Source organism: Lissotriton vulgaris, chromosome 4_1, assembly GCF_964263255.1.
Source record: "Lissotriton vulgaris chromosome 4_1, aLisVul1.2, whole genome shotgun sequence".
Classification (NCBI taxonomy): Eukaryota; Metazoa; Chordata; class Amphibia; order Caudata; family Salamandridae; genus Lissotriton; species Lissotriton vulgaris.
The window spans coordinates 1743829243-1743851252 of NC_141691.1; the positions used below are offsets into that span (position 1 = coordinate 1743829243).

At 47.5% G+C, this 22010-nt stretch overlaps 1 protein-coding gene across 1 annotated transcript in view; it reads right to left on the reverse strand.

Moving 5' to 3' along the window:
• STK3 (serine/threonine kinase 3) overlaps positions 1-22010 on the reverse strand; it is a 1148864-nt gene that overhangs the window by 447769 nt on the left and 679085 nt on the right. The window contains exon 8 of the mRNA XM_086966048.1: positions 4921-5046. Coding sequence (XP_086822174.1) covers positions 4921-5046 — 126 coding nt within the window. The remainder of the gene's footprint in view (positions 1-4920; positions 5047-22010) is intronic.

Genomic DNA, 22010 nt, shown 5'->3' on the forward strand with positions numbered 1-22010 from the left:
TGACTTCAAAAGAGAGCTAGGCCTGTAAGATTCTATCTTTTTGGGGTCTTTGTTGGGCTTCGCTATAAGAGTTATCGTGGCTTCAGACCATGAAGGGGGGGGGGATACTATAACAATGAATCAGAAGGCTGTTAAAGAGTGTGGTAAGCACTGGAACCAATGCCTCTGAACAACCTATATAAACCTCGATTGGTAACCCATCTGGGCCAGCGGCTTTACCACAACTCATTTTCTTAAGTTGTTCTCTTACTTCCCCCTCCGTGATCTCACTCGCCAGACAGTTCCTATTTATTTCTGATATTTGGGGTAGATTTCTCTGGATCAGCCAGGCCTGGGCCTCCTCTAATCCAAAGCTCATATCTTCATGATATAAGCCTTTCATAAACCCCCTGGCTTCCTCCCTTATAGCCCTATCCTCCATGATTGAAAGGCCTGACTCCCTCTGAATTAACTCTTTGATGTTATTCCTGGATCTCTCTGCTCTAGCCTTCCAAGCCAGCACGGCCCCACATTTCTCTCCACACTCAAAGTTTCTCAATTTGCTGACCTCCCACCTATCCCTAATGATCTTATCATCAGCTACTTTGAGCGAAATTTGTAGATCTAACAGCTCCTTCTCCAGCTCCGGGATCCTCCCCCTATCTGAGACAGTAGCCAACTGTAACTCGGAATCCTTTTCTATTATTGCTTTCAAATCGTCTGACTTTTTTCTTCTTAATAGTTTTTCTCTTATGAGCCACTTATGAACTCAACAGTCCGCGTAGAAAGGCCTTAAAGGATACCCATACTATCTGATCCGTAGAGGAGCCAGTGTTAAAGATGAAAAATTCAGTGGCTTTTTCTTTCACCTCTGCTATTACTCTGTCATCCAGGAGCAGCATCCTATCTAGTGTCCACCTGATATCTGTGGGTCTAGAGCTCAATGTGAAGACTAATTAGACTACAGAGTGATCAGAAATTCCCACTGGAGTATGGGAAACCGAAATGATATCTGCAAGCAAACGTTGATCCGTTAAAAAATAGTCTATTCTAGAGTATTGTTTATACTTTTTGCTGTAAAATGAAAAACCTCTAGTAGTACCATATTTGGATCTCCAGACATACAACAAATTAAAGTCTTTCAGTATGATTCCCAGAGCCGAGATAGATTTAGTGGGAGCGTGATACTTCACCTTAGAAGTCCGGTCTAAGGTATAATCAAAAAACAAATTAAAATCCCCCCCAAGAATCACAGGAGCTGATGTCTCAAGTAGCGCTGCCCCCAATTTAAACAGGAGGCAGGATTATCGTCATTAGGGCCATAATAAACGGCATGGGTGTATTGAATGCCGCAGATCGAGAGGGCCACCACAAGCCACCTACCTGTCTGATCCGTATCCCATTTTAGCAACCTTATCCCTCAGTTTGCCCTAATAATTATCGCGACCCCCCCTAGTTGCCCCCTTATGTCTGGAGCACACTATTTTCTGCACCCACCCCAATCTCCCGAAAACAATCTTACAAGCATTTGACTCTAGGTGGGTTTCTTGTAATAAAATAATATGGGCATCTGAGTTTCTTAAGAATTCGCAGACCCTGGATTGTTTTCTCCCTTCTCCTATCCCGTTCACGTTCCAGGAGAGGATTTTTATGCTTGATGACCCACTCATGTTCTGGCACCTACTTCCCACACATCCAGAGCTTTAAGTAGATAAGATATCTTCTTTACTTATGAGGACGTTTTTTCCCTTTTCCCTGCCACCCAGTGAACCCTCCCAACCCCACCCCGAGGAACCCTTCCTTCATACCTGACGATGTAACCGCCTTTAGGGCCCCAGGAGAACTGCCCGTGGCTGAATTGTCTTCAACTACACCTACGGTGGCATGATGTTACAAATCCTAATATTTAAGAGGATGGTGCTTCAAATAAAACCATATATTTTGATAATTTATTTTATCCCTTTATTTCCCTTTCATTTTTTTTTTCCAAATAACCTTATCACATTATTATAACACTCCCACCTTGTGCTGTCCCTAGTATTTCGCTCGTTCTTCATCTTTTCCCCCATTCTCTCTTCCCCCTTTCTACTTTCTCATTGTGCTGTTATTTATGCCTCCTCTGAGAAAGGAGGTTGTCTACATCCTCAGGCTGACTGCAGTTATACATTTTGTTCCGCCACATGATCTTTAATAAGGCAGGAAATTTCATTTGGACTTGAGCTCCGAATTATCTCAGTTCAGGCATCCTGGAACCCACTTCCCACTGCCTCTGGGCTGTTCTCCCACAATATCTGATCTTATTAAATATGGGTTTGCCCGATGATGGAGGACAGACTGGGATAAACATCTTCCCAAAATTAACTCCTTAATACTGTAGGACTGAAAGTTCACTAGAATCTTTCTGGGAGCTTTCCTGTCTGTACGTAGCTTGAAGGGGTCCCTATGCACCCTTTGTATTTCCGCCTCCAAATCGATATCGGGCCGATCTTTTAAGACACCATCCCTTAAAAGCTTACAAAAAATACCCTTGATGTCATCATGTTCTTCCCCACAGGTATCTTCAAGATTCTAAGATTGTTCCGACGGGCTTGCGTTTCTAGTCTCTCCAGATCCATAGCAAGGGATCTGTTCTGCAGTTTTAGGGTGTCAATATCCTTGGAGTTCACTTGGAAAGATTCAGATAAGGCAGCAACTTCAACTTCCAGATTTCCAGTCCGGGTGATAACATCGTCTAATTTGGACTCCAATAAATCGAACCGGTCGTGAATAGCCTTTTGATTACTTTCTGAGATTTCAAATTTGGTCATTAGGTCCCCCCTTAAAGATTGAAAGAGGGAGCCCAGCCTGTCTCCGTCTGAGCTCTCGGACTGCCTCCGATCTTCCTGAACCTGAACCAGATTGTTTGACTGAGTTAAAACCTTGCAATGGCTATGAGTATTACCCCCTCTCCAGATAGTTGTGGCGTGGGAACCGCTACTGTAAGAGAGACCTGAGGACTCTGTGGGGCTTCCGAGGCTCTTTTAAAATGAGAGGGATGTGAGGGAGAAGGAAGGGGACTAACTATAGCAGACTGCTCGACCTGGGGCTCAATGGTTAGAACTTCAACCAAATCGACTCCCCCACTCCCGGCATCCAACAAGCCCTCCAAAGGCGCAAAATGATTTTCCAAAGGGAGCGGGGGGCCCCGGTCCCTTGAGCAGCCATGGCTATATCCAACTGCGCTTCAGAACCCGCAGCTTGCTCCATTATTTTAAAGTAGGTCTTAAGTGAAGGGTTATTTTTTGGGGGGAATTGAGCTATTTTCAACCCCTTAACTTTTTTTATCCTCCCAGTCTTTTTTTTTTCCTTTACCGGAGGTTAATGGCATAGGCAGCTCCCTTTCTATTGAATCAAACACTCCCTTCGATATCAGCTCCTGCTGTGATCTAAGCTGATATCTGTTCCTGCGTCTCTTTGGCGGGGAAAGTGATACAGCTAACAGCTCTCCCTGTTCCCACGTAGAGTTATTAGTGACGGGAGCAACACCCGAGGTAAAGATAGGAGCAGAACAGCAACTGGGGATCGTAACTGGAAACAGAGCGGATTTATCAGCCAATGTCTGCCTCTGTGCCTGTTCTCGGCACTGCTCTACCTCCCCCCCACTTGTGGGGTTAACCGGAACAACAGCTGCCAACTCCAGATCCATACAATCGTACTTCACCACTAACCCCGCCTTAAAGCGCCTTACCGCTGATATCTGCGTTGATGTACCAAAAAAATGAGGGGTGTAGCAAATATCCTTACAGACTGGCCCCCGGAGCTGGAGTAACGCCAAAACCGAGCGGGTTCGAGTCGACAAGCTCGTCCGGCGTTCTCCAATTCGTCCTTCCTCCGTCTCCCCCTTGAAAATCATACGTGCCTCTCTTGCCCCCGGGTCCGGCCGCTGCCGCCACTGAAGGGAACAGGGAGTATAATCGCAGCCAGAGCCGGAGCTGAGCCCAAACCTTGGGAAGACGAAAAAAGAGAAAAACGAGCGAATTAGGTTGACAACATCTGCTCGTAATCTCTAAGCAGCGCCATCACCCTCTTACCTCAACAACTGCCGAATCAAGCCACCTGGTTTCACTTCGTTATCCTCCGCATTTCAGCCGACCGAGCAGTTCCCCCGGAGCCTCTGCGACCGGCGTTCAGCCTGCCGCCATGTTCCTCCTGGCTCCTATCGACACCACTGTTCTGCTTGGTACTAGATTACCAGCCTCACTAGCTGCTAAATGATGTCAGACAGTTCTGTCTTTTTTACAAGGCCCAAGAGCACTTGGAAATGAAATTTCCAAATCAAGAAGTCAAGGTCACTTAAGCAAGGTAGCTTGCAAGAAAAGCACAGCTCCATGGTGAAGCAGCTGAACTCAAGTATAGGCATCAATCACATCCTCTTCACTTGTCTAGAGCACTATTGGGACACGCAGAAATGTTCATGTAGCATTACATGTAGGGTAGTACAGGAGTCCACTATAGAATGTACATTAATCTGTTTGTTTCAACTTGTGCTCGGGGTCTTCATTACCTTATGTATCCATGGATTTGCACCCACAGAGATCCATTTGCACTTACCTCTGTTAATGGGCCGAAACTCAATACACAGCTAAGTCATTTTATGCAAGGCTTTTCTTTTCCTGGTCTGCAGCCATCTATAGCGCAAGTTTAGTTATAACAGGCACCGGGTCTGCATAATCCTCATTCTGGATCTGCAATCATGTCGTTATTTAGGCTCTAAAGTTAAAATTATCCAGCACTTTGAAGAAAATAAGGAGCCGGGCCAATATTTTGAAGACAAGATGTCTAGATATTCACTGAAGCAATAAGGCTGTGTATCCTTTAACGACTATGTCACCATTAACATACATCCCAGGAGGCGCTGAATATAAGGAACATGCATTTTACCATTGGAAGAGAAATACAAACCGAATTTTCATCCTCCTCTTCTAATTCCCGTTGTTGTTCTTCATGTCTTTTCGCCTTGATTTCCATGGCTTCAGTAATCAGATCCCTCAAAATTGAAACTGGCTTAGCATTCTTGATGAAGGTGTGCTGAAAAGACAATAGAAAATAAATGACTTTTAAAGAACACCCATTTTTATTGCACAAAACTTCTGTCCCTTTTTTTCGGAGAGAACTCACTGCATTCAAATTCAAACAAGTAAATTGCAATGTATATCTTTCACAGAAGATAGTGAGCAGAGCGGACAAACGATGCTATGTCCGCTGACTTTATAAGTGCTTTTAATTGTCAGAATTTGTAACAATCTATCTGATAGAAAACGGAAAAAGAGTGTGCTATTTACCCTGTAAGCATCTGTTCATAGCAGGTAGTGCTGTAGATTCACATGTACTGCATACTCCTGACTTCTAGTGTTGGGCTCGGACATTTGCAACTTGTTTTTCTTTAAAACTATTATGAGCTGCAAAGAATTAGGTGGTTGCTCCTTATGCTTGCATTGTGCATGGGCACCGACTCCATGATAGATTTTGTTTCGCTCAGCGGGCGAGAGTGGTAGAAAAAAGTGGTGCACATGTGCATTTTTAGAGAATACGGTATAGAAGAGAAGGAAGGAAGGAGATAGATCTGCAGCCGGAGCCATACGTCTCGAAGGAAGAGAGTGGGTGCATTTCTAGAGCACTATCTATACTACTATTATAAAGAGAGAACTGTGTCCTTTGAGCCAGGTAAACTCGAAAAGTACACCACCAATCCAAACACCCAATACATCTTTCAAAACTCCAGGGCAAGCAGAAGGACATAGGCTATATAAAAACAAAATATATATGTTAGAAGGGCAACATAATTTTTAAGGGAAAGTAGTCCCTTAGAAGTAGCGCCAGCTAACGACGTGCGTGCTGATGCGTGCTGACATCACGGGGGAGCGCGGAAGCCGGAAGCAACACCCTGCGAGGAGCGGACAGGAGAAAGGAAGCAACACCCTCCAAGGTCCGGAGCACGTAGAGGAGCGTCGACATGCCCAGGGGAGCGCAGAGTAAGAGCAGACAGGAGAGTCGGCAGAAGCAGCCAGGACCAATACAACGAGCGCGGAGAAACAGCGAAAGCGACACCCTCCAAGGTCCAGAGCGAATAGAGGAGTCTCGACATGCCCAGGGGAGCGCAGAGTAAGAGCAGACAGGAGAGTCGGCAGAAGTGGCCAGGACCAAGAAAACAAGCGCCGAGAACCAGCGGACACGAGCGTGGGCAGAAGCGGCCAGGACCAACAAAACGGGAGCAAGGAAACACTAAGTACGCTCTGCTGCTCCCGGCCGCTCTGCTGCGCCTCTCCTGCTGCGATGCTGCCCCCAGCCCCCTTCTGCCCCGGGCAACGCCGGGGCGGGCTGCTAGTACACTATAAATAGATGTTTACAGAGTAAGTAACATTTTCTGTTCGTAGCATGTGTTGCTGTGGGTGCACATTCTCTTAATAGATAGTAAAGCAATCCCTCTGTTTAAGAGGTGGCTAGCGTGTAGATGAAATAGATGTCTGAAAAGGGGTCATTAGGTCCATCTGGCCAACAAAGGTTTGCTGTTTAGCACGAACACCCACACAGTAGTGTTTGATAAAGAGTGTGGGGTTGTCCATGAGGTTGCCTGATATAAATCAACCAGAGCATTGTTTTCAAGGAAAGCCATTGAAGAAGCCTTCTTTCATATGGTGTGCGCCCTCGGTGGTACAGGGAGAACTCCCTTGGTTTTGAGGTAGTAGTGTCTGAATGCACTTGAATATTTTAACTGGCCTAGCTTAAGAAAGGGTTTGGTACGTGAGAGCCCTCTTGGCATATAAAGTGTGGAGGGATGTGGAAAGAAAAGCAGAAGTTCTATGGTCTGGTTGAGACGAAAGGGTGACATCACCATGGGCAGAACCTTTGGATTGTTCATAGTACTACCCTGTTGTTTTAGAATTGGTTATAGGGTTTTTGTATTTGAGTGGTTGCAGTTCACTGATACGTCTAAGTGAGGTTATAGGCATTAAGAATGCAACCATTGAGGAGAGCAACTGAAGGAGGCAGGAATGCATTGGCTCAAAAAGGGGACTCAGGAGTCTGGCGAGGACTATATTGAAATTCCATTGAGGGACTGGAGGCACTTTTGGGGGAATGACTCCTTTAAGGCCTTCTAAGAAAGCCTTGATGACTGGTGTACAGACCACGAGGTGTGTTCTCTATTCTGCATTTAAGCAGCTATGGCTGCTAAATGAAGCTTAATTGAAGTGTATGCTAACACAGAGTGTTTTCGTTAAAGGAGGTAGCATATAACTTCCTGGACCTCTGATGTTAACGGATCTATGTGCTTTGGGATAAAGTAGTGGGCAAACCTTTTCCATTTTGCTGCATAGCAAGTTTGAGTAGTTGGCCTGCATGCTTCCTTTAGTACGTCCATGGACTCCTGAGGAAGGCGTTGGTAGCCAAACTCTAGGATCTCAGGTGCCAAATCACTTGGTTGAGGTGTTTGTTGTCTGGATGTCTGTTCTGACCCTGGTTCCAGATGAGAATGTCCAGCCTGTTGAGGAGTTTTTCGTGGGTACTGGTGGGCATTTCGAGTAGAGTGGAGTACTAGGACTGTCTGACCCAGATGATGGCTATAAGGATGAATGTCTGGGATGTTTGTCAGATCTAGTACATCAATAGTGGAAGAAGAGGTAACGGCTGAAAAGCATAAGCATGTTTCCTGGACCAGTTCATCCATAGTGCACTGCCCACAGACAGTAGGTGTGGGTGACCTGGAGGCGAAGATTTGGCCTTGCCCTGTATCTGTGGAAGAAGGGCTTTGAGGGCTAGTTGGATTGCAATGTGTATGAAGTAGCGGATGCGGTAACCCTGCTGTTGTGAGCTCAATAATACTTGTACTGCTGTGAGATTGACATGTACGCATAATCCTGCTTGCAATGCCTCTGTGGTGATGGTGACCTGGGGTGAGGGGGTCTTTGAAAGGCCAGCCCTGCAACCGATTGTTGCTGTTCCACCACCACTGCAGAGGGCGATGAACACTGGACTTTACCAACACTAGATCGTCCATGTGACCCTCCGCCTTGGGCCATTGTGCTACATGGCACTATTGAAACGAGCGGGTGGCATAGAGAACTATGGTGATGTAGGAGGCCATCATGGCAAGAAGGCGCATAACTGTTCTGACTGGTAGAAGATGATTTGGTTGTAAAAGAGAACAAGCTGTTGGAAAGCCAGGAATTATTAATGGCTGGGGCAGGTTTTGCCCGTTGCCAACTTTAGGATTGACCCTAGAAAGGGTTGCACCTGTAGAGGGACCAGGTTTGATTTAGGGATGTTGATAGTTAAGCCTAAGGCATGTAGGAGAAATAGAACAGTGTGTCTAAGGGCAAGACACTGAAGATCGCTTGAGCTCTTGATTAATCAATCTTCCAAGTAGGGGAATATGTGAATGCCCTCTCACCTTAGATGTGCTGCAACCACCACTAGACATTTTCTGAAGATGCCTTGGGCGGTGGTTATGCCAAAAGGCAAGACCTTGAATTGGTAATGAAGTCCACTTACCACAAAGCGCACATAGCGTTGGTGAGTTGGGTGGATCGGAATGTCGAAGCGTGTATCCTTTAGATCCACTGCTGCCATGAAATCACCTTGCTGCAGCACAGGTATGACGTCAAAAGGAGTTAGCATGTGGAAGTGTTCCAACAGGATGTATTGGTTGAGAGGTCAGAGATCAAGGACTGATCTGAGGAACCCATTGTTCTTGAGGATAAGAAAGTACAGAGAGTAAACCTCCTTCCCTTGGTGTTGTAAAGATACAGGTTCGATGGCTCCTTTCTGTAGGAGTGCTCATATGCCTTTCTCTAAAAGGTGTCTGTGATCCTACCCGAGGTATGAGGCACAAGGTGGTATGTTGGGGAGTATAAGTGACACTCTAGACAACTGTCAAAGATCCAGAAATTAAAGACATGCTATTAAAGGCAGCAATTGACTACTTCCGCAAAAAACAAGGGCACAGATTTGTCCCTCCTTGTGGAGTGAGAGGCATTCAAGGTGGCTATGAGAGGGACCTGTCTGGTTGCTGCCATAGGAACCTAAGATGTGCTGCTAAAGGGGAACTGAAACCTTTAGAGGCCTCTCTTATAATCCTTCAGAGGGCAGCTGTAAGTGACTCAATGTCACTGCCACAATTACAAGAAGCACAGAATAATCAGGCTACTCTGTTGGAATGGATTCAGTACTTAGACTACAACATACATATTGAGAGTAAGCATAGGGAGGAGGATAGAGCGGGACACTTACTGGCATGCCTAATCAGACCTCAGCAGACTCACTCACGCATGCTATCTATACAGAGGAGGTAGGACCAGGAACTCAATATGCAATCAGAAGTTAATGGGATGTTCCAGCAGTATTATCAGATACTCTATTCTGACCACCGCCCCCCTATTGATGACGAGGTCATTGAGACCTTTCTGGTGGGACTGCAGTTCCCGGTCATGACCAGAGATCTGTTAGAAGGTCTACAAGTCCCAGTCTCTGAGCACGAGCCATCCAACAGTTACCAACAGTTAAGGTGCCAGGATCTGATGGCTTCCCAGTGGAATTCTACTTAGCCTTTGCTACGATTCTGATTCCTAAACTACAACGCATGTATGAGATGGCGCTAAATGCAGGCATCCTCCCGGCTTCATTTTCTGGGGCAGTAAAAACATCAATACTGAAATACGGGTGCCCTCCAGTAAAGTTGGTTGTCTAAGGTCCTAATTCCATCCTAAATACAAATTACAAAAATTCTGAGTAAAATACTTGCAACAAGACTGCTAGTAATCCTCCCTCTGCTAATCAACATGGATTAGAATGGTTTCACCCCTAGGAGAAGCAAATCCTTGAATAATAGGAGATTTTACCAAATTATGGAGGGGACCCCTGAGGAGTGAAGGATTATAGAGGGTGCCCTCAAAACTGAACAGGCGTTCAATACCCTTCGCCGATAGTACCAGTTCCGAACCCTGACTCGTTTCAGGATACTCAACCACCTGTTGCAATGGCTCAAGCTCATATACTGGTGACCCACAGTTAGCGCAAAGAAAAGACAGCATATTTCAGTAGTATATACAATATCTAGGGGTATGAGGCAGGACTGCTTCCTATCACCCCTGCTATTTATGCTTGCCATCGTACCCCTAGCCATGCACCTGAGACGGAGCAGTCTATCATGGGGCTTACCACTGCAGACACCATGCATGGGATTTTGCTCTATGTGGACGAGATATTGGGTGTTTTTTCGAGACTTGGGGGCCGACTTTACACCGCTTTTACAGGGACTTACAGACTTTGGTTGTATCTTGGGGGTCAAAGTCAACCCAACAAAGTCTAAGGTTTTCCTGTTGTTTCATAATGCCCCAAGCAGAGAGGTCAAACTCAGAACCAATATTATACACTGGGCAGCCACAACATTCCGGTACCTAGGAATAAGTATCTATCATGCCCACACAGACCAATCTGATGGCAGCTTGTGTAGAGCTGTGGGATCTCCACACGCCCAGGTGGCTCTTTGGAGGACCGTTATCTGTTCTGAGCCGTATAGCTATCTCCAAAATGGTGATAGTTACCCACTTGCTTTATTAATTTGCAAATCTCCCCCTAGTGATCCCAAAGAAGTATTTTGGCCAAATAGACTAGCTACTAACAACCTTTATATGGGGAACAGGGAGACAACGAATAAGTCTAACCAAGTTAAGACTTTCACCGGACAAAGGGCGCAAGGGAGCACCTAACTTGTGTGGTTATTATTTGGTGGTCCAACTACGATGGCCAAGCAGGTGGCTCGCGGGGGCCCACATACAAGAAACCAGATACATGACTGCCAAGACTCAAGCAGGAGCTCTGAGCATGCTACTATTTGCAGAGAGGAGGGGCGTGGGGAAAGCCCCACTGTTGCTGACTAATGCCATGGCCCTGAAGGGCTTCAAATACATGGGCAACACACTGCCATTTGCCCCAGCAATTCCTCTACACTGATTCCCCACTGAGACGGGTTTGCTCTTTTCCCAGAAATAAGAGGCCTGGGAAGGGGTTTGCCTCCATATTCTTGGAGACCTATACCAGAAGGGGAACTGATGTACTTCAACACACTACACAACCAGTACACTTTGCCACAGGGACAATTCTTCCTTTATATAAAAGGATTTTAGGATCCCTTAGATGACACTGGGCTGAGACTCCTGCTGTACCCACCACCAATTCTCTGCTGCAGACATTACATATTATGGGACACGGTCGAAGATTGGTAACATGGTTGTATAGGGCAATCAGATAACACAAAGCTATATCCCTGTAGCCTTTGAGGAAGTCATGAGAGAAATTCTTAGGGAGAGTATATAATGGCCAGGAATGGCATGGGACGTTAGAATACACCCATGAGTTATCCAGGAATGCCCATTTTCGCTTTATTCATTTAAACACTCTAAACGGAAACCACAGAAAATCAGTCATCTGTTCCCAGGGGTGCATACTGACAGTATTAGTTGTAATCGTTCCCCGGAGACTTTCAGCTTGTCCTGTGAGATTGCCCGTCGCAGAAACAATATTGGGTATTGGAATACAGCCCAGAGTACCCTAGCAGACGTTATGGGCTATCCCAAGTTGATATCAATAGAGGCCTGTTTGATAGGCACAAATATTTACAACAAGGGGTGGTGAGGGACAGAGTCTCTGAATTAAGCGGAAAGCTCTCACCCAGTCAAGAGATCAGGGCTAGATCCAACACCGTTTTTTAGCTCACTGCACCATCCCAGTTTCAGAACCTGGCTGTATGCAAATTAGTCTGTTCCTGTCCCAGTGCATGATGGGAACAGGGCAAACCAAACTACAAAAGCCAATTCTTACACTGGGAAGGAAACAAGCTCCCGGGGACCGGTTTCTGGCATTACAGCCGTCTTCGGCCCGGTTTGCTTGAATCCTGATGGTGCAATGAGCAAGGGTCTCACATCTGAGAATACCCTTCCACGCTTAGGGTGGACAAAAATATTTACAACAAGGGGTGGTGAGGGACAGAGTCTCTGAATTAAGCAGAAAGCTCTCACCCAGTCAAGAGATCAGGGCTAGATCCAACACCGTTTTTTAGCTCACTGCACCATCCCAGTTTCAGAACCTGGCTGTATGCAAATTAGTCTGTTCCTGTCCCAGTGCATGATGGGAACAGGGCAAACCAAACTACAAAAGCCAATTCTTACACTGGGAAGGAAACAAGCTCCCGGGGACCGGTTTCTGGCATTACAGCCGTCTTCGGCCCGGTTTGCTTGAATCCTGATGGTGCAATGAGCAAGGGTCTCACATCTGAGAATACCCTTCCACGCTTAGGGTGGACAAAAATATTTACAACAAGGGGTGGTGAGGGACAGAGTCTCTGAATTAAGCGGAAAGCTCTCACCCAGTCAAGAGATCAGGGCTAGATCCAACACCGTTTTTTAGCTCACTGCACCATCCCAGTTTCAGAACCTGGCTGTATGCAAATTAGTCTGTTCCTGTCCCAGTGCATGATGGGAACAGGGCAAACCAAACTACAAAAGCCAATTCTTACACTGGGAAGGAAACAAGCTCCCGGGGACCGGTTTCTGGCATTACAGCCGTCTTCGGCCCGGTTTGCTTGAATCCTGATGGTGCAATGAGCAAGGGTCTCACATCTGAGAATACCCTTCCACGCTTAGGGTGGACAAAAATATTTACAACAAGGGGTGGTGAGGGACAGAGTCTCTGAATTAAGCAGAAAGCTCTCACCCAGTCAAGAGATCAGGGCTAGATCCAACACCGTTTTTTAGCTCACTGCACCATCCCAGTTTCAGAACCTGGCTGTATGCAAATTAGTCTGTTCCTGTCCCAGTGCATGATGGGAACAGGGCAAACCAAACTACAAAAGCCAATTCTTACACTGGGAAGGAAACAAGCTCCCGGGGACCGGTTTCTGGCATTACAGCCGTCTTCGGCCCGGTTTGCTTGAATCCTGATGGTGCAATGAGCAAGGGTCTCACATCTGAGAATACCCTTCCACGCTTAGGGTGGACAAAAATATTTACAACAAGGGGTGGTGAGGGACAGAGTCTCTGAATTAAGCAGAAAGCTCTCACCCAGTCAAGAGATCAGGGCTAGATCCAACACCGTTTTTTAGCTCACTGCACCATCCCAGTTTCAGAACCTGGCTGTATGCAAATTAGTCTGTTCCTGTCCCAGTGCATGATGGGAACAGGGCAAACTAAACTACAAAAGCCAATTCTTACACTGGGAAGGAAACAAGCTCCCGGGGACCGGTTTCTGGCATTACAGCCGTCTTCGGCCCGGTTTGCTTGAATCCTGATGGTGCAATGAGCAAGGGTCTCACATCTGAGAATACCCTTCCACGCTTAGGGTGGACAAAAATATTTACAACAAGGGGTGGTGAGGGACAGAGTCTCTGAATAAAGCAGAAAGCTCTCACCCAGTCAAGAGATCAGGGCTAGATCCAACACCGTTTTTTAGCTCACTGCACCATCCCAGTTTCAGAACCTGGCTGTATGCAAATTAGTCTGTTCCTGTCCCAGTGCATGATGGGAACAGGGCAAACCAAACTACAAAAGCCAATTCTTACACTGGGAAGGAAACAAGCTCCCGGGGACCGGTTTCTGGCATTACAGCCGTCTTCGGCCCGGTTTGCTTGAATCCTGATGGTGCAATGAGCAAGGGTCTCACATCTGAGAATACCCTTCCACGCTTAGGGTGGACAAAAATATTTACAACAAGGGGTGGTGAGGGACAGAGTCTCTGAATTAAGCAGAAAGCTCTCACCCAGTCAAGAGATCAGGGCTAGATCCAACACCGTTTTTTAGCTCACTGCACCATCCCAGTTTCAGAACCTGGCTGTATGCAAATTAGTCTGTTCCTGTCCCAGTGCATGATGGGAACAGGGCAAACCAAACTACAAAAGCCAATTCTTACACTGGGAAGGAAACAAGCTCCCGGGGACCGGTTTCTGGCATTACAGCCGTCTTCGGCCCGGTTTGCTTGAATCCTGATGGTGCAATGAGCAAGGGTCTCACATCTGAGAATACCCTTCCACGCTTAGGGTGGACAAAAATATTTACAACAAGGGGTGGTGAGGGACAGAGTCTCTGAATTAAGCAGAAAGCTCTCACCCAGTCAAGAGATCAGGGCTAGATCCAACACCGTTTTTTAGCTCACTGCACCATCCCAGTTTCAGAACCTGGCTGTATGCAAATTAGTCTGTTCCTGTCCCAGTGCATGATGGGAACAGGGCAAACCAAACTACAAAAGCCAATTCTTACACTGGGAAGGAAACAAGCTCCCGGGGACCGGTTTCTGGCATTACAGCCGTCTTCGGCCCGGTTTGCTTGAATCCTGATGGTGCAATGAGCAAGGGTCTCACATCTGAGAATACCCTTCCACGCTTAGGGTGGACAAAAATATTTACAACAAGGGGTGGTGAGGGACAGAGTCTCTTGAATCAGGATTCAAGCAAGCCGGGCCGAAGAAGGCTGAAATGCCAGAAACCGGTCCCCGGTAGCTTGTCTCCTTTCTGGTGAAGAATTGGCTTGGTAGTTTAGTCTGCCCTGTTCCCATGATGCACTGGGCCAGGGACAGACTGATTTGCATATAGCCAGGTTCTGAGCTGGGATGGGGCAGTGAGATAAATAACGGTGATGGATCAAGCCCTGATCTTTAGACTGGGTAAGAGTGGTCTGTTTAACTCAGACACTCTGTTCATCACCACCCCCTTTTCTAAATCGTTTTTGGCCACTATAGGTGTGGCAGGGTATACTCAGACATGAGTCACTTTCTCACTGCTCCATCAGGATTCAAGCAAGCCGGGCCGAAGAAGGCTGAAATGCCAGAAACCGGTCCCCGGTAGCTTGTCTCCTTTCTGGTGAAGAATTGGCTTGGTAGTTTAGTCTGCCCTGTTCCCATGATGCACTGGGCCAGGGACAGACTGATTTGCATATAGCCAGGTTCTGAGCTGGGATGGGGCAGTGAGATAAATAACGGTGATGGATCAAGCCCTGATCTTTGGACTGGGTAAGAGTGGTCTGTTTAACTCAGATACTCTGTTCATCACCACCCCCTTTTCTAAATCGTGTTTGATAGGCACATCACGAGGTCCCACAAAACTAAAGTGACAATAAGATTTACGGATATATTGCTCCTAATGGACAAGAGATGCGTTACAACATGGTGGAAATCTGCTCACCTGCTGTCTGCCGTAACTTGGCATACAGATGCCTTATTGTGGGCAGAGATGGAGGGGAGAGCACTACGTAGGGAAGAAGGCAGGGGTCTAAAATATTACTGTGAGGACAATGATAGACCTCGCTGAGGGATTGTGGGGCAAGTAAACCAACTGAACCTTGAGTCCCACACCTACATTCATAGATAGAAGCTGCCAAGGCTATAGAGAGGGTAAACAATGGAGCACCTTGAAAAGCTAATTTGACAGTCTGATCCAGATGGAATGGGGTGAGGGAAGAGTTACTATTGTTAAACAGCAGCTATGACAACCTGGACAATTATTACTTTTCAGTTGAAGATAACAGAGTATTTGGATAGAGAATCTAACAATATATACCGGTAATTAACTTCATTTGTCAAGCTGTAGACTCTCATGCTTCTTGTTTCCACTCTCTCTTTGACGGAATGAATAAAAATCAAATAACGTTTATTGAAGAAACAAAAAGAGTGAAGCTCTAGGCAGTAACCATGTTGATTAATGGGAAGAACCTATTTGTCTGAACTGAGTTCCTGTCAGCGTGACAGGAAATCCCTGATTCTCGGCCAAACAGGTAGTGTGTGGTCAGGTGGAAGCTGTAAGGAGTCAGTGTTTTGTGAAAGCCAAATTTCAAGAACTTCCCATAGCTCTTCCTCTATTATTTCCCATATACCAGCCTCTAGTGTAGCCTTTAGGGGTGCAAGGGTGGTATGCCTACTGTTGCTGCCTCTGGGAAGGGCCTGTGTCTAGAAAGGTGGTCTTAGAACATCCACAGTATTGCTGCCTTCAAAAGAATCACGTCTAGCTAGTGGCCTGGAGAGCCCCTGTGGATTTATTTTTTTAACTGAATTTAAAGCCAATGATCCAAGGACGGAAAATGCATAGTACAATATAGCAATCCAAATATACACATAAATGCTGAAACAATAATCCAGAAATACGGAACAAGTTGCACTGACCAGATTTACCAAACATCTTAAAACAACATTGTATCTCCTTATCCTACCCCACCCCAAATGTGCATCACTAAGCAGGGTTCCAACCTTTCCTTTTCCTATCAGCAACGTTACATTATAGGACCAAAACTGATTCCCAATTGTTTCAAATGATTGCAATTCCTAAAGTGCTAGATGTCATAGAGTGCCTGTGCTCCAAAAAGTGCAATTATGCCGATAAGAAAAGTAAAAAAATGGAGAAGGAATTTCTCTCCCCCACCTTCTGAATCCCCACTGATCCCCAATTATTGCACCTCATAAAGAGGCATACATCATAAAGTGCATCTGTTCCCTAAACTGCTATTGTGCCCTTATACCAGGGAAAATACATTCTTCTCCAGTTGCCAAAGGTCTGATGGGTAGACTATTCAAATAAAATAACAAGCATTGGAAATGCAATAGGTCTCGCATTAGAAAAGTTGGAACTATTGGTATTGTAAATATAATTATTTTTTAAGTTATGTTTAGGTTTTTAAAATATTAAAAATTATTAATATTGTTCTTTGAAATGCCAATAGTTATAAAATTAGCAAATGTGACACCTATAGCATTAGTAAAGATACATGTTTAGTTTTTCCCTGACTTACATGTATTGATATTACAAATCCCAATGGCTTTGATCTTTGCTTTGAGTGTTGCTGTGGTGGTGCTGATTTGTGTTGTGGTGTAGAGTGGTGCTGTGGTGTTGATGGTGTTGCGCTGAGTGTTAATGTGTTGCTGCCTAGTGATAATGTGGTGGTGCAGAGCGGTGCTGTTTTGCTGCTGAGTGATGCTGTGTTGGCACTAATGGTGATTTTTGGGTGGTGCTGAGTGATGCTGTGTTTTTGCGGACTGATGCTGGTGTGGCGCTGAGTGATGTTGGGGTGGCGCTGAGTGATGCTGGTGTTGCGCTGAGTGATGCTGGTGTTGCGCTTATTGCTGCTGTGCTGTTGCTGAGTGGTGCTGAGTGGTGCTGCTGAGTGGTGCTGTGGTAAATATACAATGTACAGGAATTTATATAGCGCAAATCACCAACTGGTCTCTAAGCGCTTGCTTAGGGAACCCGTCCTGGTATTCCCCTGTGAGATAACCCCGGCAGGGTATCCGCAAGGTGAAAGCCAGGCATCCCGCCGCGAGGGGCCGTTGTGGAGATTAAGCAAGCTATTGCCCAGAGTCGCAGAGTGTGAACCCGTGAATCGAGTAGGCACCAGAGCGAGAATTGTCGAGTCAATGGACATTTTAGGACTCAAGACCCCGCCGAGCCGGGAATTGAACCCTGGTCCCGGGCTGACCTCTGCTTCCAGGTCTGCCTCCTCTAACCAGTGAGCCACACTTCTCCACTGTGGTGGAGCTGAGTGGTGCTGTGGTGGTGATGAGTGGTGCTGTGGTGGTGATGAGTGGTGCTGTGGTGGTGCTAGGGTGGCGCTGAGTGGTGCTGGTGTGGCGCTGAGTGGTGCTGTGGTGATGCTGAGTGATGCTGTGGTGGTGCTGAGTGATGCTGTGGTGGTGCTGAGTGATGCTGTGGTGGTGCTGAGTAATGCTGTGGTGGTGCTCAGTGGTGCTGTGGTGGTGCTGAGTGATGCTGTGGTGGTGCTGAGTGATGCTGTGGTGGTGCGGAGTGGTGGTGCTGAGTGATGCTGTGGTGGTGCTGGTGGTGCTGAGTGATGCTGTGGTGGTGCTGAGTGGTGCTGTGGTGGTGCTGAGTGATGCTGTGGTGGTGCTGAGTGATGCTGTGGTGGTGCCGAGTGATGCTGTGGTGGTGCTGAGTGATGCTGTGGTGGTGCTGAGTGATGCTGTGGTGGTGCTGAGTGATGCTGTGGTGGTGCTGAGTGATGCTGTGGCGGTGCTGAGTAGTGGTGCTGAGTGGTGCTGTGGTGGTGCTGAGTGATGCTGTGGTGGTGCTGAGTGATGCTGTGGTGGTATTATTACTGACTATTATTAGAATCATTGAAGTTTACTCCCACGGATAGGAAACGGAGGCGGCTGACAGGGGACAGTGACGGTTATTAGAGGTGACGCTGGCTGCCTCCTGCACAGACACGGTGTCCTTTTATCCTGCAGCTGTGATGCTGTTTTGGAATCAGTGGAGACACCTTGGTAGAAAGGAAGTGCTTAGTATATACCTCAATGAACAACACGCGCATTAGAGGATGTCTTTCGAGTCCAAAAGGGGCGCCAGAGTCGGTGTCCTTCTTTTATCTCTTATCTCTAGTATCGGAGACAAGAGAGAAATTACAGGAGCATCCGCGCAATGGGAAACCAAAAGTGTTTGCTTTTAAAAGACCAGAAAGTGCATGTTCAGATGGTTGGCCGCGCGTTAGAAGCCGGTGATATCCGCAGTTGTTCCTATCTTTGAAATGGTGTAATGTGGAGACCTGCCGCCATTACGCACCAATGCCTTTCGCGCCCACATCTTTCTCTTTAGTGCTCTTAATTGCCCTGCTTGATGCACAATGACCACATGAATAGTGTTGACGCCACCCACCGTCCCCGTTCAATTATCATTCGTAATAAATTGAACACCTTGGCCCGCCGGCCTGGGAGTAAATTATATGAGGTGTGTGTAAGTGCGCGTGGACCATGGTGTTAAAAAGAAATGATTAGATTAGGCTTGTTTGCCAGTCAGCTGGAAACCCACGTTTTATAAAAAATACAAGTTCTTATTAACTCAGATCAAATGTGCTTTGCAAATGTTCTGCTGCAGGGGGTTAAGCGCTGTCGGGTCATCGCAGAGCTGCACAATGGTGCTTCAACGCTGGGTTCGGCCTGATGCTGGGGTGGGTGGGCTCGCAAGTGAGCGTGACAAAAGTTTCCTAAAGGGTGACCGAATGAGGCGGGCACCAAGTTGGTCGGAGGGGTGGGATCTGGGGGAGGCAGGGAGCTGCGGCAGGTAGCAGGAGAAGGAGGTTGCCGGGTGGCTGGTATTGCAAATAGAATAAGAAGTCCTCTTATGGTGCGCCAAGCCAATGAAACTTTTCGCTCCACAGGGGTTAACACCATGGTTTTCTAAATACTCTATTTGTGGCTCTATAATTCAAAATTACCTTAGTTATGCAGGGCCAGCATTTTAATTTTGGTTTAGAACAAAAATACATATACTATGCATTGGCAGGAGGTTGCCGGTCTGGTGGATGGGGACGGGTTGTGGTCTTGGGGATGTACGGGGCATCATTGGGGGCGTAAAAGAAATACTGTGGGGAAAGCGAGGCTCGGGAGATGGCGGGTAATGCATTAGAGGTGGGCTGCTGTTAGAGGCTGTCGGGCGAGAGCATTTGGATTTCGAAGCACGGGAAATGCGGGCGATGGTCGCGTGTAAGCACCACTTGGCATGGAGGTGCCGACCGAGTCCTTGGCTGGTGGACGGGGGGCTTTCTGGGGGTCGGGGTGGCGAGACTTGTGACACCTGGGTATAAGGTCCTGGGTGTAAGATGCTGGATACAAGTGGGCTGTCGTGGTGCAGCATGTTGGAGGCGAGTATTGTACGGTGTGCTGACTCCTAGGCGTGCGACCAATGCTTCGTCCAACTAGGGGGGGGGGGGGCAGTGCGGAGGCAGCCACGGTGGAGTTCGGTTTCCTGCTAGACAAGCGAAAGAAGCATGGCCCCAGTGCTGCTAGAATGGGTTATGACCCCCCTCACCCCCCCTTCTTGTCTGTCTCCCCTTCAAACCATGCTGCCACACCATTAACTAAGAAGCAAAGAACAACATGTGGGAGGCGGCGGTTGGTGAGGGGGGAGACACGCGAGCCAGGTTTGCAGGAGAGGTGTGGCGAGGGCGCATCTGTCTGCCGGGGGCGGGCGAGGGTTGGGGGCTCTGTTTCAGAGGGCGGTCTCGGGAGGGAACAAATGGTGGTGGGGTGCGGGGCGGGCGTCTAAGCAAAGGGGACAGAATTACGAAGAGGTATTTTGTAATCATGACAACAACATATCGGGTGGTGGTACTCGTGGCTGACCCAAAGGACATAATGCAGGAATTAGGCCTTGTTCGTTGGTGCGATACGGAATTAGTGGGCCACAAATGGCGCCCAGCAAGTGAGACAGTTCACCTTGCCGAGACGGTAGGACAATAGTAGAGTTACGGGGCAGAGGAAGTCATTGGGCGCTGTCTCGGGGAAAGTGTACTGGGTTTGGGCTGGGGGGGAGGGGGCGGGTGCCAGGGTGCGAAAAAGCTTAAAAGGGGTGGCAGACAGAAAGGGCGCTAAAGGGAGTGGGGGGATGAATCACAAATCCCCCCCCCAAAAAAAGAGGGGGGGGCGGCGGCCAAGGAAGACACGGCGCAGGGGCAGGGACAAGGAGGAGGGGGTCATCAGAAGGAAGGATTTGTAAGAGGAGGAGAACAAGGAGGACGGCCGATGGTAAGGGCTGGCAAATGGGGTTGGGGAGGGGCGGGGGATGAGCATGGAGAAGCGACGGCAGGGAGTGGGACACCTCATCCACCCCCCTCCGCCCCCACCCCGGGAAGATTAATAAGGAGGCAAGGATCATCACAACGGCTTCTGATGTCCAATCGGGGGTTTGGCGGGGATGGGGTCAGGCGCAGCGAGAGGAGGAGGATGCCCGATGAGCAAGAATAGGACGTTGGGCGAGTTAGATCAAGGCTGCCACAGTGCACACAAGGGCATGTGTATCGGTATCGGTGTTAAATGGAGGCAGGGGTTAGGGCCCTAAAGAATTGCCGTGGCCAGTGGAGTGTTTGAAGCAGTGCGAGTGGGGCTACGCTGCGAGGAGGGAGTCCTAGGAGGGGGAGCCCTGGCGGGGCCGCATCTCTACCAAGTTGTCCGAGGGGACAGGTGGGGGCAGGAAGGAGGTTGCAGAGGCCGAGAGTACAGTGAGTGATGCGCAGGGAGACGGGGTGATAGTTACTTATCTATGCAATTTTTACATAGCCCAGACTTTACCAGAAGGCGTCAGAGCGCTTCACAATAGGAGCAGAACTGATGCATGAGGATAAGATTACAAGTGAACAAATTACAAAAGCAACCGTTAAGTTACATGAATTAAAAGTGGCAATAGGGAGAAACGAAAATACATGAGGTAACAATGGATACATTACAGGAGGGAAAAGTGATATGTGTGCACGTTACAAAAGCGTACAATGGACAAGTAGAGGAATAATACTGCAATAAACGGCGAACACTCAAACACAGGAACAAACGTTACTGGTGGCACTTGGGAAAGTATATAAAAAAAGAAAAAACATAATGTAAGAGGTAGCGAACAGTGTGCTACAAGAGAAAAGTGACGTGTGCAAGTTACAAAAGAGTAGAGAAATGATGAACACCTTGACCCGCCGGCCTGGGAGTAAATTATATGAGGTGTGTGTAAGTGCGCGTGGACCATGGTGTTAAAAAGAAATGATTAGATTATGCTTGTTTGCTAGTCAGCTGGAAGCCCACGTTTTATAGAAAATACAAGTTCTTATTAACTCAGATCAAATGTGCTTTGCAAATGTTCTGCTGCAGGGGGTTGAGCGCTGTCGGGTCATCGCAGAGCTGCACAATGGTGCTTCAATGCTGGGTTCGGCCTAATGCTGGAGGGGGGGGGGGGGGGGGGGGTTACGCAAGTGAGCGTGACAAAAGTTTCCTAAAGGGTTACCAAGTTGGTCGGAGGGGTGGGATCTGGGGGAGGCAGGGAGCTGCGGCAGGTAGCGGGAGAAGGAGGTTGCCGGGTGGCTGGTATTGCAAATAGAATAAAAAGTCCTCTTATGGTGCGCCAAGCCAATGTAACTTTTCGCTCCACAGGGGTTAACACCATGGTTTTCTAAATACTCTATTTGTGGCTCTATAATTCAAAATGACCTTCGTTATGCAGGGCCAGCATTTTAATTTTGGTTTAGGAC